At 59.7% G+C, this 12,998-nt stretch overlaps 1 protein-coding gene across 1 annotated transcript in view; it reads right to left on the bottom strand.

Moving 5' to 3' along the window:
• PARM1 (prostate androgen-regulated mucin-like protein 1) overlaps positions 1-12,998 on the bottom strand; it is a 79,512-nt gene that overhangs the window by 2,195 nt on the left and 64,319 nt on the right. The window contains exon 4 of the mRNA XM_055336254.1: positions 8,831-8,909. Coding sequence (XP_055192229.1) covers positions 8,831-8,909 — 79 coding nt within the window. The remainder of the gene's footprint in view (positions 1-8,830; positions 8,910-12,998) is intronic.

Raw genomic sequence — 12,998 nt, 5'->3', positions numbered from 1 at the left:
CACACCGTGGGACGGGCCGCGGTGCCCTCAGACCCAGGGATGAAGAAGACGTGGTCTGGACGTACAACGGGATGGAACTCGGCCACCAGAAAAATGAAACCTTGCCGTTTGCAACGACGTGGGTGGAACTCGGGGTAATTCGCTGAGTGAAATAAGTCAATCAGAGAAAGACAATTATACGATCTCGCTCATATGTGGAATTTAAGAAACAAAACGGGATGAAAGGAAAAGAGAGGAAAAACTAAAACAAGATGAAATCGGAGAAGGAGACGAACCCTAAGAGCCTGTTAATCAGGGGCGCCTGGGTGGCTCAGCTGGTTAAGCACCTGCCTCAGCTCAGGCCTGGGATCAAGCCCCGCTTCGGGCTCCCTGCTCGGTGGGGAGGCTGCTTCTCTCCGTCTGCCTCTCCCCCAACCTGTGGTCTCTCTCGTCTCACTCTCTCTCGCACTCAAATAAGTAGCATCTTTAAAAGAGAGAGAGATTCTTAACCATAGGAGACAAACTGAGGGTCGCAGGAGGGGAGGGGTAGGTGGATGGGGTAACTGGGTGCTGGGCATGAAGGAGGGCCCCTGACGTCATGAGCCCTGGGTGTTATAAAGACTGATGAATCACTGACCTCTACCTCTGAAACTATTAATACATTGTAGGTTGATTAGCTGAGTTTACAAATAATAAAATGAAATAAAATATAAAATAAAATAAATAAAATACAATAAAATAAAATACAGTAAAATAAAATAAATAAAATAAAGTAATAAAATAAATAAAATAAAGAATAAAATAAAATAAATAAAATAAAATATAAAATAAATAAAATAAAGAATAAAATAAAATATAAAATAAAATAAAATAAATACAAAATAATAAAATAAAATAAATAAGTAAAATAAAACAATAAAGTAAAATAAAATAAAGAATAAAATAAAGTAAAATAAAATATAGAATAAAATAAATAAAAAATAATCAAATCAAATCAAATCCATGGAGTGGCTCCTTATCTCAGAGTCCCTGCCAACATCATGACATGGGTTTGCAAGGCCCTCGAGGGTCTGGCCCGTGCTCTTCTGAGCACCTCAGCTGCTTTAGTCCTTCTTGCTCCCACTGCTCCAAGCACACCCCCTTCGTCCCGGCCATCACATCTGGCTCACCCTGGCCACCGCAGGGCCTTTGCACGTACTGCTCCCTCAGCTGGGGACAGCCGTCCCCCAGACCGCCTTCCTTCATCTCCGTCAAGCCTGTACAAACGCCACCTTCTCCGTGAGGCCTTTCCTGAGAGCTCTACTCTGCAGCTCCCGCCGCCCCACTCCTGGCCTAGTTTCCTCAGAGTAGTTATCACCTTCCAACACTCTATATAATTTGTTCATTTTGTTATGTCCCCTCCCTGACTGAACCGTGCGTCCGGGTGACTTGCCTGCTGTTTGTCCTTGGCGCTGTCCCCAAGGCACCCAAGAACACCCAGCACGTAGTCCTCAACAAACGTCTGCCGAAGAGACAGTGATTGGAGGGAAGACCCATCCTCGAAAGCGCACCTGCTCACAGAGGGGAGCCCCCCCCCCAGAGGCGCGCAGCCGTCGCGACTCCAGCCAGCGCTTCCTGGCCCAGGCGGGGGCTCGCAGCGAGCCAGCCCAAGCCCCGGCTGCAGGCCGCGCAGGCTCTCGCCACTTCCTAGCTCTCCCGGCATCTTACTTCCGTAGGCATCAGGTGGGCCAGTAGATGTACCCCCCCTCCCCGAATACACTTCCAACCCCCGATTCTTCCTCTGTGAACCTGAGATGCGTAGGGCCGGCGGGAGGAGCTCGGGGGAGAGGCGTATAACGGCCCCGGCCTGGCCTGAGTGCACAGCAAACGCTGGTGAGTGCACAGCAAACACTGGCCAGTGCCGCTTCCTAAGTCTTATTATGATGAAACTTAGGCACACGGCAAATGTGCCAACAGTGCAAACGGCGCCGAGGGACAAGCGCGCCTCCCCCCCCCCAGGAACTCCGGAAACCACGCTCCGCGCACAGGGGTAAAGCCAGTCTCTGTTATGACTATTATTTGAACTTTTTAAAAAGCATTATAGTGGGGTCAGGGGATGGAAGGTCTCCTGGCCATCGGGTTTTACTGCTTGATGTCATTTCAGGCGAGAAACTGTTTGACCAGAGCTGTACGGAATCTGCTGAATTAGAGAGACCTTCAACGACAGGAGTACTAGAAGAATAAAAGCAAAGGATGGATCTTCACTTTCATTTTTCTTTGCCTCCTTGTTTGAATGAACAGGGAGTCGAGCAAAATAGCAGTAAGTGGAGAGAGTGAAGCAGGAGACCTAGGTGAGCCTGCTCTGGGGATGCGCTGAGGCCGTAGGGCTTGTTTCCATGCATCAACGAGCCTAAGCAAGGAGGACCGGGTGTGCTGGGGTGCAAGCCAGGCCCGGGCGCTGCAGAGACGGGACGCCAAACACGTGCGTGTGTGTGTGTGAGAGAGAGAGAGAGAGAGGAGCACAGTCACTAGTGGCTCTCGGACTACCGCTAGGTCAAAGCTTCTTAAATCAGGCAGTTTTTTATCTATCATCTATCTATCATCTATCTATCATCTATCTCATTTATCTGTCATCTATCTATCATCTATCATCTAGCAATCAATCAATCATCTATCATCTATCAATCAATCATCTATCAATCATCTATCTATCATCTATCAATCATCTATCACCTATCAATCAATCAATCATCTATCATCAATCAATCAATCATCTATCATCTATCTATCATCTATCATCAATCAATCAATCATCTATCATCTATTGATCAATCATCTATCATCTATCATCTATCTATCATCTATCAATCTATCAATCAATCATCTATCATTTATCTATCAATCTATCATCTATCTATCATCTATTTATCAATCAATCATCTATCATCTATCAATCATGTATCATGTATCATCTATCAATCAGTCAATCATCTATCAATCAATGATCTATCAATCATCTATCATCTATCAATCAATCATCTAGCATCTATCTATCTATTTAAAGGTTTTATTTATTCCTAAGATGCAGAGAGAGATGCAGAGACACAGGAGGGAGAGGCAGGCTCCCTGTTGGGAGCCCAATGGGGACTTGATCCCCGGACCCAGGGTCATGCGCTGGGCCGAGGGCAGGTGCTCACCCGCTGAGCTCCCCGCACCCCCCAGCTCCCCCAGGTGGTCCACTTCTTGGAGGCCGACCACCTCCTACTTTTCTTTGACTTGCTGAAGGCCTAACGTGTTGCCCTCGGCGCAGTGGCTGCTTGGCGGCTCTCTGGTGATGAGCACCTACAGCAGGTGCACGCCCGCCGTAGTGCGCAGTCGGCGGGGGCAGCCAGCGGGGCACGGAACCGCCCCAAAGTGAAAACAGTATTAAAGGGCACGAGGGCAGAGCCGCCACCACCCCGACCTGGACTACGGGAAGACGAAGGAGGGTCGGGGCCACGTTTCTCTCAGGCAGTGGGAGGCTTTACGCAGCAGCGCGGGCACAGTCCCTGAGCCAGGCCTCGGGCGTCGGCGCAGTTGGGCCCTGCGGACGGTTCGAGACCTAAAAGCAGGGCCTGCGGGGCCGACGCAGGGAGTGACTGACGTTAAGCCCCGGCCTCCCGGCTTCCTTCTGGATGGCGTGGCTCTACCGGGAGCGGCCCCTCCGACTTACCTCCTCCCGAGATGCTGATGCCTTGTGACAAGAGGCACAAGCAGGGGTCACATCTGTGGTCGGGGCTTCCCCACAACCGCAAAACGGTCCCTATTTTGAGACCGACTGTAGCATCAATACCTGAGGGGGCGCAGCAGTCTCTGAAAACGGATGCAGGGTTTTGCTTCGCTCGGGTCGGAAAGCGGCTTGTCCTTATAAGGGTCACGCCCGGGCCTCATCTAGGCTCCAGCTTCTGGTGACACCTCCCGGGGTTCCCTCCTGTCCCGTCCAGGGAGTCGTGCCCTCCAACGGTTGGAAGGACGGGGAGGAGACGGGAGACACGGCCTAGCGCGGGGAAGGCAGCCCGGCTTACGGCTCCTTGGTCCCTGGTGACTGGGCCTTGGCCTCCGCCGTCCGTGGGCCACGGCTGCACTGTCGCCCTGTTTCGGGTGGGGGCTGCCTCTCTCTCTCTCTCTCTCTCTCTCTCTCTCTCTCTCTCTCTCTCTGTCCTTTACACACTCCCTGAAACCTCACGGTCTCGTAGGCCCTATCCTGGGACTTCAGCGAGCCGCACGCATCCGATCCGACGCGTCGGTGAGGTCGCCGCCGAACTGTCGCCGTTTCAGAATAAATCGATTATTGGAACGATTTCAGATTCACAGAAGAATCGCGGAGACGGTACGAGGGACTTGCACGGCCTCCCACCCTGCGGCCCCGAGGCAGACCCCGCGTCTGGCCGGGCGCGTCTGTCCGCGACGGTCTCGAGCCCTAGGAGGCTGTGGCCGGTGGGCGACTTGCTCACCCACGGTCACCCAGTAAGTCAGCGGCTGGCGGAGTGTCGTGGTTCAGGAGGCCGGTGAGCTCCGGCTTTCTGCCAGGTGCAGCGATGCAAACACGGCAGACGTTCGTTTCCAAGGTGTGCTTTCCACGGTCCGGGTTTCTTTTAAAGAGCAGTTCCTTCCGGATTTATCTTTAAATGATCACCTTTGCTTTGGAGGAGCAGATGAAGATTTAGTCCGTGTCTTAGGGTCGCCTGCCAGCATCAGGCTGGCGGACGCTCCTTCCGGAAGAGGCCTGCGCGTGGAAACGCCTGCTTGTGTCCAAGCTGCAGCCGCAGGGCAACTAATGAGCATGTGCTAAAGGGTTTAACAGGTTCCCGCAGCTTTCCCCGCCTTACAGCCCGCTTCCCCATATTGGGAATAAATGAACCCTGCGGCCAAAGCCCAGCCTTTGCCACCCAGCCTCATGCACTCTGCCAGCAGCTACGTCTGGATCATATACGGGGCACGGCCAGGGGCCTCCTATCCTTCCAGCGGAGGGGCTGGCAAAGGAGGCAGTGAACCCAGGGCAGGAGCTGGGGGTAGGGGGGTGCGTGCAGTGTTGCTCCCCGCGGAGGTGCTCTGCAATGAGCCAGGTAAAAAGTAGGTGGACCAACCAGCACGTTCAAAGCCACCAAGGCGCGAAACAGCGGGGGAACCTCGCCCGGAGGGTACCTGGACGTACCTGGAGCGCCGGGGGTCGGGGCAGGCCGGGGTCACTCAGATGGTTCTCACAGGCAGCGCGGGCCTCACCCGTGAGCCCCCACACCGCACCTATGGGGGGACTACGGGGACCAGACCCGGGAGACTGTGCTGCTGTTTCGGATTTGGGGGGGGGATGTCTTGAAATTCATTTCTTCCAAAGACCCAGGATGACCGACACGGGCAGGGGGACAACGGTCATGAGGGACGCACTAGACACTCGAAGGAAAAGTCGCGAACGGGCTATGTGAGTTCAGACATGCATACGGACCTTTTCAAGCACAGACATTTTTACAGGCTGGTATTTGCTCCTAACACGTGTTTTCGGAGACGGGCACTGGCCCGTGAGTGGATAAACTTGGTCGCTGAGCCTATGTGCTAAGCCGAGCTTGACGGCGGACGAGCCGCCCAACATCCGTCAAGGCTGTTGTCCCGCTGTTTAGCCGAGAGCGCGCCCAACTCGGCTCGGAAAAGCCGTGGGCACGTCCTGCAGGGAAAGCATTGGAGGCTAAACTAAACTTCACTTTTTTTCTTTTTTTAAAAAAATATTTTATTTATTTATTCATGAGAGACACAGAGAGAGGGGGGGGCAGAGACATAGGCAGAGGGAGAAGCAGGCTCCATGCAGGGAGCCCGATGTGGGACTTGATCCCGGGTCTCCAGGGTCACACCCTGGGCCAAAGGCGGCGCTAACCATCGAGCCACCGGGGCTGCCCTAAATTTCATTTTCATTTTCAATGTCTTTGTGAGACCTGCTTCCTTCATGAAGACCTCCTGTAGTATCACTTCCAAACATCCTCCCCTTTTTGGGATTTCCGTCAAAATAAGGTTAGACGTGGCTCAACGGGGTTTAGGCCAACGATCAGGAGGGGCTGCTAGCATCGCCGGATCATCACACGAAAGGAAGCTCCCCCAGTGGCTCGTAGGCCCATGGACGATTCAGAACCATTGTGCTAGAGAATCGAGCCAAAAAAACGGAGGGCGGCGCGTGCACGTGGGTGCAGCGAGGAGGCTGAGCTGCTGTGTCATCTCCCGCCCCCCCCCCCGCTCCCTCCGGAGCCCTGATGCCCCCTGGACGGGACGTCTACTGAGCACTGAGGTCGTAAGCACCGTTTTAGCAACAATTGCAATGGCAGCACCTAGCCCTGCACCGTCCTCACCGTGCACCGGAGCTGAGCGCTCACCTGGAGGACTCCACCCTCGGGACGGTCGCGCGTGAGGCATCGGTGCCGCGTGCTGACGAAGCAGCTACGTGTGGTTGACTGATGGAACGAAGGGTACAAGTGACCAGGGCCGGCTTCCGAGGTCTGCCCCAGGGTGCATGCCCTCAACCGACGGCTGCTCCACGTGCGCGACCCCACTCCGTCTTCACATCGACCTTTTTCTTCAAAGAGAGGTGTGAGCCACCGTGTTTTTACAGGCGAAGACATTGAGGGTGAGGGAGGTTGCGACCGGCCCAAGGCCGCTTAGCCAGCGAGGAGCGGGTCGGTGTAACCTGCCGGCAGAGCGCGCCCCTCCCTCCACGCGGGGGCTCGGGCAGCTCGTTCCACAAGTCGCCTCCAGAAGCCGCTTGGATCACAGGAGGAGGTGGCCCCTGGGGGTCCCCGAAGGACAGGAGATGCGAGGACACGGTGGAGGTTGCGGAACCTCCCGAGGCAATCGGGGCTTGGCAGAGGGTGGAGCCACCGAGCCGGTCCCCCGCCGCACCCCCCCTCCAGCTCACAACAGGCCCTTGGCTGCAGACTCTTGTTTCGCGTCTGCAGGGACGCTGGCTGCCGGGGTGACGGCCCACGGGCCCCTCCTGGGCCGGGGGTCCCGACACTTGCTGCCCCAGCCAGGGGGCCTGGAGGACCACAGGAGGCAGGCCTCTTGCCGCGTTACCGTTGGCAGACACCTGGGTGACGGGAACGGAAGAGCCTGCCAGCCGGGGGAACCCCAACCCCGGGGGCCTCCGTGCACGGGCGCTTCCCGATTGAGCCCCGCGTATCTTTGATGGACGGTAAGTGGGACTTTCCCAGAACGTGACAGCGTGACGCTTGGAAGGGCTTAAGGTCCGTGAGGGCTCCTCACTGCCTGACGTCGTCGTCATTTTGCCAAAATAATTAACGGGGTTTCTAACGAGGGGCGGGATCACTTTATCCGTCCTTAAATGCGTCGTCCCGAAGATGAGCGACGACCTTAACCTTATCCCTACATTTAAGAAGGAGGACCCTACGGGGAGAGAAACCATGACTAGTTCATTCTAACCACTCACTGAATCGATCTGCGGTTGAGGAGCCCGGAGGACACACTCCCCAGCACAGGGCAGCCCTGGGCTCCCGAGGGGCGGGTGACGGGGGACGGGCCCGGAGCTGCTCCGGATGGCGGGGGAGGCCAGCGCCCCGACCCTGACAGCCACCTGCCATGGGCCCCGCTGCGCGGCAGGGACCCCGGGGGTCACCGGCCTGGGGCCTCCGGGATCCCGGGAGCGAGGACAACGCACGGCGGGGCCCCGACCGCGGCCACTGCTACTGGGTGAAGGCGAGCTCAGGCGCAGCTCCCGCCCGCATCGCCTTCCCTTCAGAAAAGATGAGGCGCTTTAAGATCGGCGCCGGGGCAGGGGATCTAACTTTACAGACGCGCCGCACTTTCTCCTTTTTAAAGATTTACCTACTTGGCAGACACACGGAGGGGAGGGGGCCCGGGCAGGGGCGGGGGCAGGGCGAGGAGGGCACCGGCCTGCACACGCACGGAGACCTACGTGGACGCGAACCCAGACCCGAAGTCGGACCCGAACCAAAGGCAGACGCTCAACCCACGGAGCCCCGGGGCCTGACGTCGCTGCACCTTCCCTGTATTTTCAACGCTGAGCTTCCGAATCCGCCGATAACTCCTTAGGGAGCGGGCGCCGGCGCCCACGGCAGCCCTGGTGTTTGCAGAGCCCATGCCCATGCCCACCCCGGCATTTGCAGAGCCTGCACCCACCCGGTGTCACGGGCTGAGGAGCTGGGCTTCGGGACTCCTGCGGCCTCGTCTACACCAGGATGGGGGCAGGGCGAGGGCCGGGGTCGGGGTCCTGGCTGCAGGCTCCACCCCAGTCCCCGTCCCCACACCCGCCTGCAGACCGCGTCGGCTCCCGGTGCCTGCTCCTCGGGTTCGCCACCAAGCTGCGGGCCCGTCCAGCGCGCTGCCAGCTCCCCCAGCGGCCCCCAGGTCCCCCTGCCAGCAGACCTGCCCTCCTCTGGAGCCCAACAGGTGACACCCTCCCTTCCCAGGGATAGTGAGCCCGTCTCACCTGATCCTGAGATAGGCCGCAGGTCTGAGCACCTGCACCCGCCCCCACCTGCTCTCCCACCAGCACCCCGCCAGCTCACCTGCCCACTCCCCCATCCAGCTCCCTGCCCCCCCAACACCCCCCAGTGCCCCCCCATCAGCGGACCTGCCCTCTGCCAGAGCCAGACAGGTGACACCCTCTGCTCCCCAGGGCAGCGAGCCCGTCTCACCTGATCCTGAGATAGGCCGCAGCTCCGAGCACCTGCACCCACCCCCAGCACCCCCAGCTCCCCCACCAGCACCCCCAGCACCCTCAGCACCCCTCAGCTCCCCCCATCAGCGGACCTGCCCCCCGCTGGAGCCCGACAAGTGACAGCCTCTGCTCCCCAGGGCAGCGAGCCCGTCTCACCTGATCCTGAGGTAGGCGGCAGCTCCGAGCACCAGCAGCAGCACAGCGATGACTGTCACCGTGACGGCGGCGATGCTGCCTGTGGGGAGGACGGCACGGGGGGCGGGGGTCAGCTCAGTGTGCAGGGAGGTCACGGCCGCGCCAACCCGGGGCCTCAGCCCTGTCGCCAGGCCCCGTCCCGCAGCGACAGGTGCCGGCCTGGAGCCTCGGCTGCCGGAGCACGGCCAGCAGCCCGCAGGGGGTCCCACCGAGCTGCTGTCCCCGGGCTGGGTCACAGGCTCTGGCTCCTCTTTGTACGACCGGGAGGCCCGGGAGCCTTGGGGCGCTTAGGGGCCGCCGCGGGGCGATGCGCGGTTCCTCTGCGCGCTCTGGGCATCGTCCCGGCAGGAGATGTGCTGCTCCTAACGCGTTTTTAAGACCTTTTTGGGAAGGCTGTGGAGTCTTCACCCTTGAAATGTGAATTGGATCTTGTGGAGCAAAAGGTCAAGTTTGGTGCAAAAATAAGGTCCAGTCTGAGAGGTCACGCTGTGTTCTGTGTGTGGCAATAACCAGGTGTGACGATGAAGTGACACGTGGTTGAAATCTGGCTGCAAAGGCCACTATTGGGGGCAGTTGAAAAGCCTTTGAGCGCGGAAACCCCGAGAACGGCCGCTCTGCTCCCAGAGGTCAGTCCCGGGAAGCGCAGGACCCGGCGAGCTTCGCACTAACAATGTGCACACCGCAGCTTTGCCTCACCTTCCCCCAAATGCAAAGGACCAAGGGGGCTCCCGTCCCCTAACCCTGGACGTGACTTTTCCGGGACTCAAGCTGCTGTTAGGGACCCCAGGTGCCCTCTCAGGCCCCCGGGACTCTGTTTACTCTTTCAGCAAATGAGCAGGCCCCGTAACCGCTGGAAGGAGCGTCAGAGACCTGCAGTCCGATTCCGTGGGCTCACGTGCGGCTCCGTCACCAGCGGTGCCCACGTCGGGGTTCTTTACCTAACGGACCCGGCGCGCTCCCTGCAGCAACCGGGAAGGGGGAGCTGCCCCGGGGCCCCCCTGCCGGGCCCTGCGTCCCCAGGACCGGATCTGCCCCATCTTTGGAGATTTATCGCTCAAAGCTTTGCCACCCGTCCTCGTGTTCCCTTCCCTCCGCTGTGAACAGCCTGTGCGTATCGTCCTCAGTGGCTCTCCCGCCGAGGCGTCCACTGACGGGCCGGCACGGCGGGTGCACTAGTCGCCTCCTTCTCCCTCCTGCCAAGGCTGAGCGGTGACCCCGAAGGCTCCGACGCCCGGGCGGGACCAGCCGAGGACACTCACGCTCAGACCCGCTTGCGGAAACCCCCGCTCCCCTCCCGACGGGCCCGTCTAAGCGTCGCTTTCCAAGGTCAATCAGGCGGTTCCCCAACGCGGGTGCTGCTCTCCTTCAAGAAATGGCAAGTGTCGCAGTGGCCGCTGCCCGTCTGCGCGGCCCCCCAGGTGCCCGTCCCCAGTGGGCTCCCCAGGGCGCTTGGGGCACCCTGCACAGGGCCGGCGCTGCCACAGGAGCCCTGGAGCGTGGGCTCGGGCGGCTGTGCCTGGACGTCCAGAAGCTCCTCTGAACCACCCGCCGCCAGGTGCCGGCCAGCGCAGCAGGGCCCTGGGCCCCGGGGGCCTCGAGTGCGGGGCCTGCGCCCACCCAGGAAGCTCGCCCTGGGAAGTCCACACCCGGGGCCTCATGCTCCAGGCTCGCAGGCGCGGCCGAGCCCACGCGGGCACAGTCCACGGTAACGGGGAGGGCTTCATTTCCTCCTTGTGGAAACAAATGTCATTTCCCCCGAGTTCTGTTTAAGCTAAACTGGGACTCCCCTTCTCCCCTCCTTACTCTTTTTTCAAGGAGGGGCAGGGAGAGCGAGAGAGGAAGAGAGAGCGAGAGAGGAAGGTGCAGCCGGGGCGGGGGAGGCTTTGCCCCGTGGGGAGGGTCGGACACTCGGTGGGCAGGGCACGTGGGGGGGCTGGTGTTTAAGGTCCCCCCCCCCGTGGGATCCACCCACCAGGGGGGCCGGGTGAGGCTCTGGCCCAAATGGCCGGGGCCTGGGGGAGTTAGAGACGCTGGAGGAGACGTATGTGTGCTTTACGGGGGGACACGCGGGACACTCCATGCCCAGCACACCGCCGGGCCCACATGTCCTGCTCGGCCGCGGGTGCTGAGGTCCCCGCCGAGAGCCCCTGGACGGCTGGGCCCCGGGAGGCCGGGGCTTCTTGGGGCGCCGCGGCTCGGGAGCGAGGGGAGAGCCCTCTGATGGCTTTCCGGACGCCCCCCCCCGCACCCTCCCGACGTGTCCATCTCAGACCCCCCCCCCGCCCCAGGGCCTGCCCTAACACCTGCTCCTAGGGCCCTCCCACGGAGGTCCAAGCTCTGCAGCACCTGTTAGTGGTCCCCAGGGATGATGGACTCGGGGGGGGGGGTTACTTAGGGGATAAATGCAGGAATCGAGTCAGACGACATCCCCGCCGTAGCAGGCGGTGCTCCTGGCCAGAGGTCATCACTTGTCCTGCGCCCGCGTCGTCCGGGACCGAAGAGGCCACCACCTTAAGGGGCCTCGCCCCCCTCACCTGCCCTCACACAGCAGGCCCATCCCTTTTCCAGCAGTTGCTGGTTGTTCAGGGACACAGGTCTTCACTGTCCCACCTCCCCCCGCACGGCTTGACCTACGGGGCCCCCCTGCCTTCGTGGCCTTAGCAGGAGCCCCACCTCCGGTGCGCCTCTGGGGACTCTTCTCTGGACCCGTGTTCTTTCCCCCACTTTCCACATGAAGGAGACGTCTCACTTGGAGAACACGGCGCTGCGGGGGGTGGGCCTGCAGGACCCCCCCCCAGGACAGAGCTCTCCCGGGCCTTCTGAAGGAGCTCTGAGGTACAGGAGCCCGGCTCACCCCTGGGATCCCGGGTACAGGAGCCCGGCTCACCCCTCGGATCCAGGCTCACCCCCCTCGGATACGGGCTCACCCCCCTCGGATCTCGGGTACAGGAGCCCGGCTCACCCCCTCGGATCCCGGGTACAGGAGCCCGGCTCACCCCTCGGATCCAGGCTCACCCCCCTCAAATCCTGGCTCACCCGCCTCAGATCCCGGGTACAGGAGCCCGGCTCACCCCTGGGATCCCGGGTACAGGAGCCCGGCTCACCCCTCGGATCCAGGCTCATCCCCCTCGGATACGGGCTCACCCCCCTCGGATCTCGGGTACAGGAGCCCGGCTCACCCCCTCGGGTCTCGGGTAGAGGAGCCCGGCTCACCCCCCTCGGATCCCAGCTAACCCCACGAGCTTCTCCTGAACGAGCTGCCTGGGCTCCCCGGAGCCAGGATGGTGCAGGGCCCGGAGCAGCAGTGGTCGGGGCTCCCCGGTTTCACTACCCGGTGGCAGAGACAGTGTCAGGCTCCGGGGCCACCCAGCAGAGCGTAGGACCGGATGGAGGATAGGTAAGCGGTTAAGGTGGGAGGTGGGTGGCACCCGATTCTGTATCTCTGCCTCTAATTTGGGGCGTGTCTATAAACGTTGGGATCTTGAGGGTAAAGCTGTTCTCTGAAGGATGGGCCAGGCTTGAACAGGCAGCAATGAAGGTGTGAGGCTGAGCCAGGCAGACGGAGGACACACACCTAACGTTTCCCGGACTGGATGCTCAGCACTTGAGCCTGGAGACGGAAGCTCCTCTGCAGGCGTCCTCATCTAACGCCGAGGCGCTCCTCATCCTCTCCACCTCACAGGAGGGATTCTCGGGGTCATTCACTCCGGGTCACTCAACCAAGACCACAGTCTGTATAAAAGGAGGTCATGGAAATCAGTGGGAACCGCGGAACGGTTGGGTATTGAGGACGGCACCATGGAGTGTTCTCAAAGCCACCCACGCTGTTTGGAGACACCGTGACCGTGTGCGGGGTGGAGACCATGGACGTGTCCGGGCGGATGATGATTCACAAGAATCTCCTCAAGTCCAGTCTTCTCTTGGAACTAACTCATCGGCAGTGACGTCTGTCCATCTTGAGCCCTTTTGTAGACGTCCGCCGCTAGCGTGGCACAATGTAGGCGACTTATTCCAGTATTTAGCTAACACTGACACGTGCAGCTATGGGTAGCTATGGGCTTGCACGCACGGTACAGACAAAGTACGTTCTTACACTAGCGGTTTTATGTGAGCACACTCATGACTTGGC

Source organism: Nyctereutes procyonoides, unplaced genomic scaffold (assembly GCF_905146905.1).
Source record: "Nyctereutes procyonoides isolate TBG_1078 unplaced genomic scaffold, NYPRO_anot_genome, whole genome shotgun sequence".
Classification (NCBI taxonomy): domain Eukaryota; kingdom Metazoa; phylum Chordata; class Mammalia; order Carnivora; family Canidae; genus Nyctereutes; species Nyctereutes procyonoides.
The sequence above is the reverse complement of the archived record's forward strand: the minus strand, read 5'-3'. Positions and strand labels throughout refer to the sequence as shown.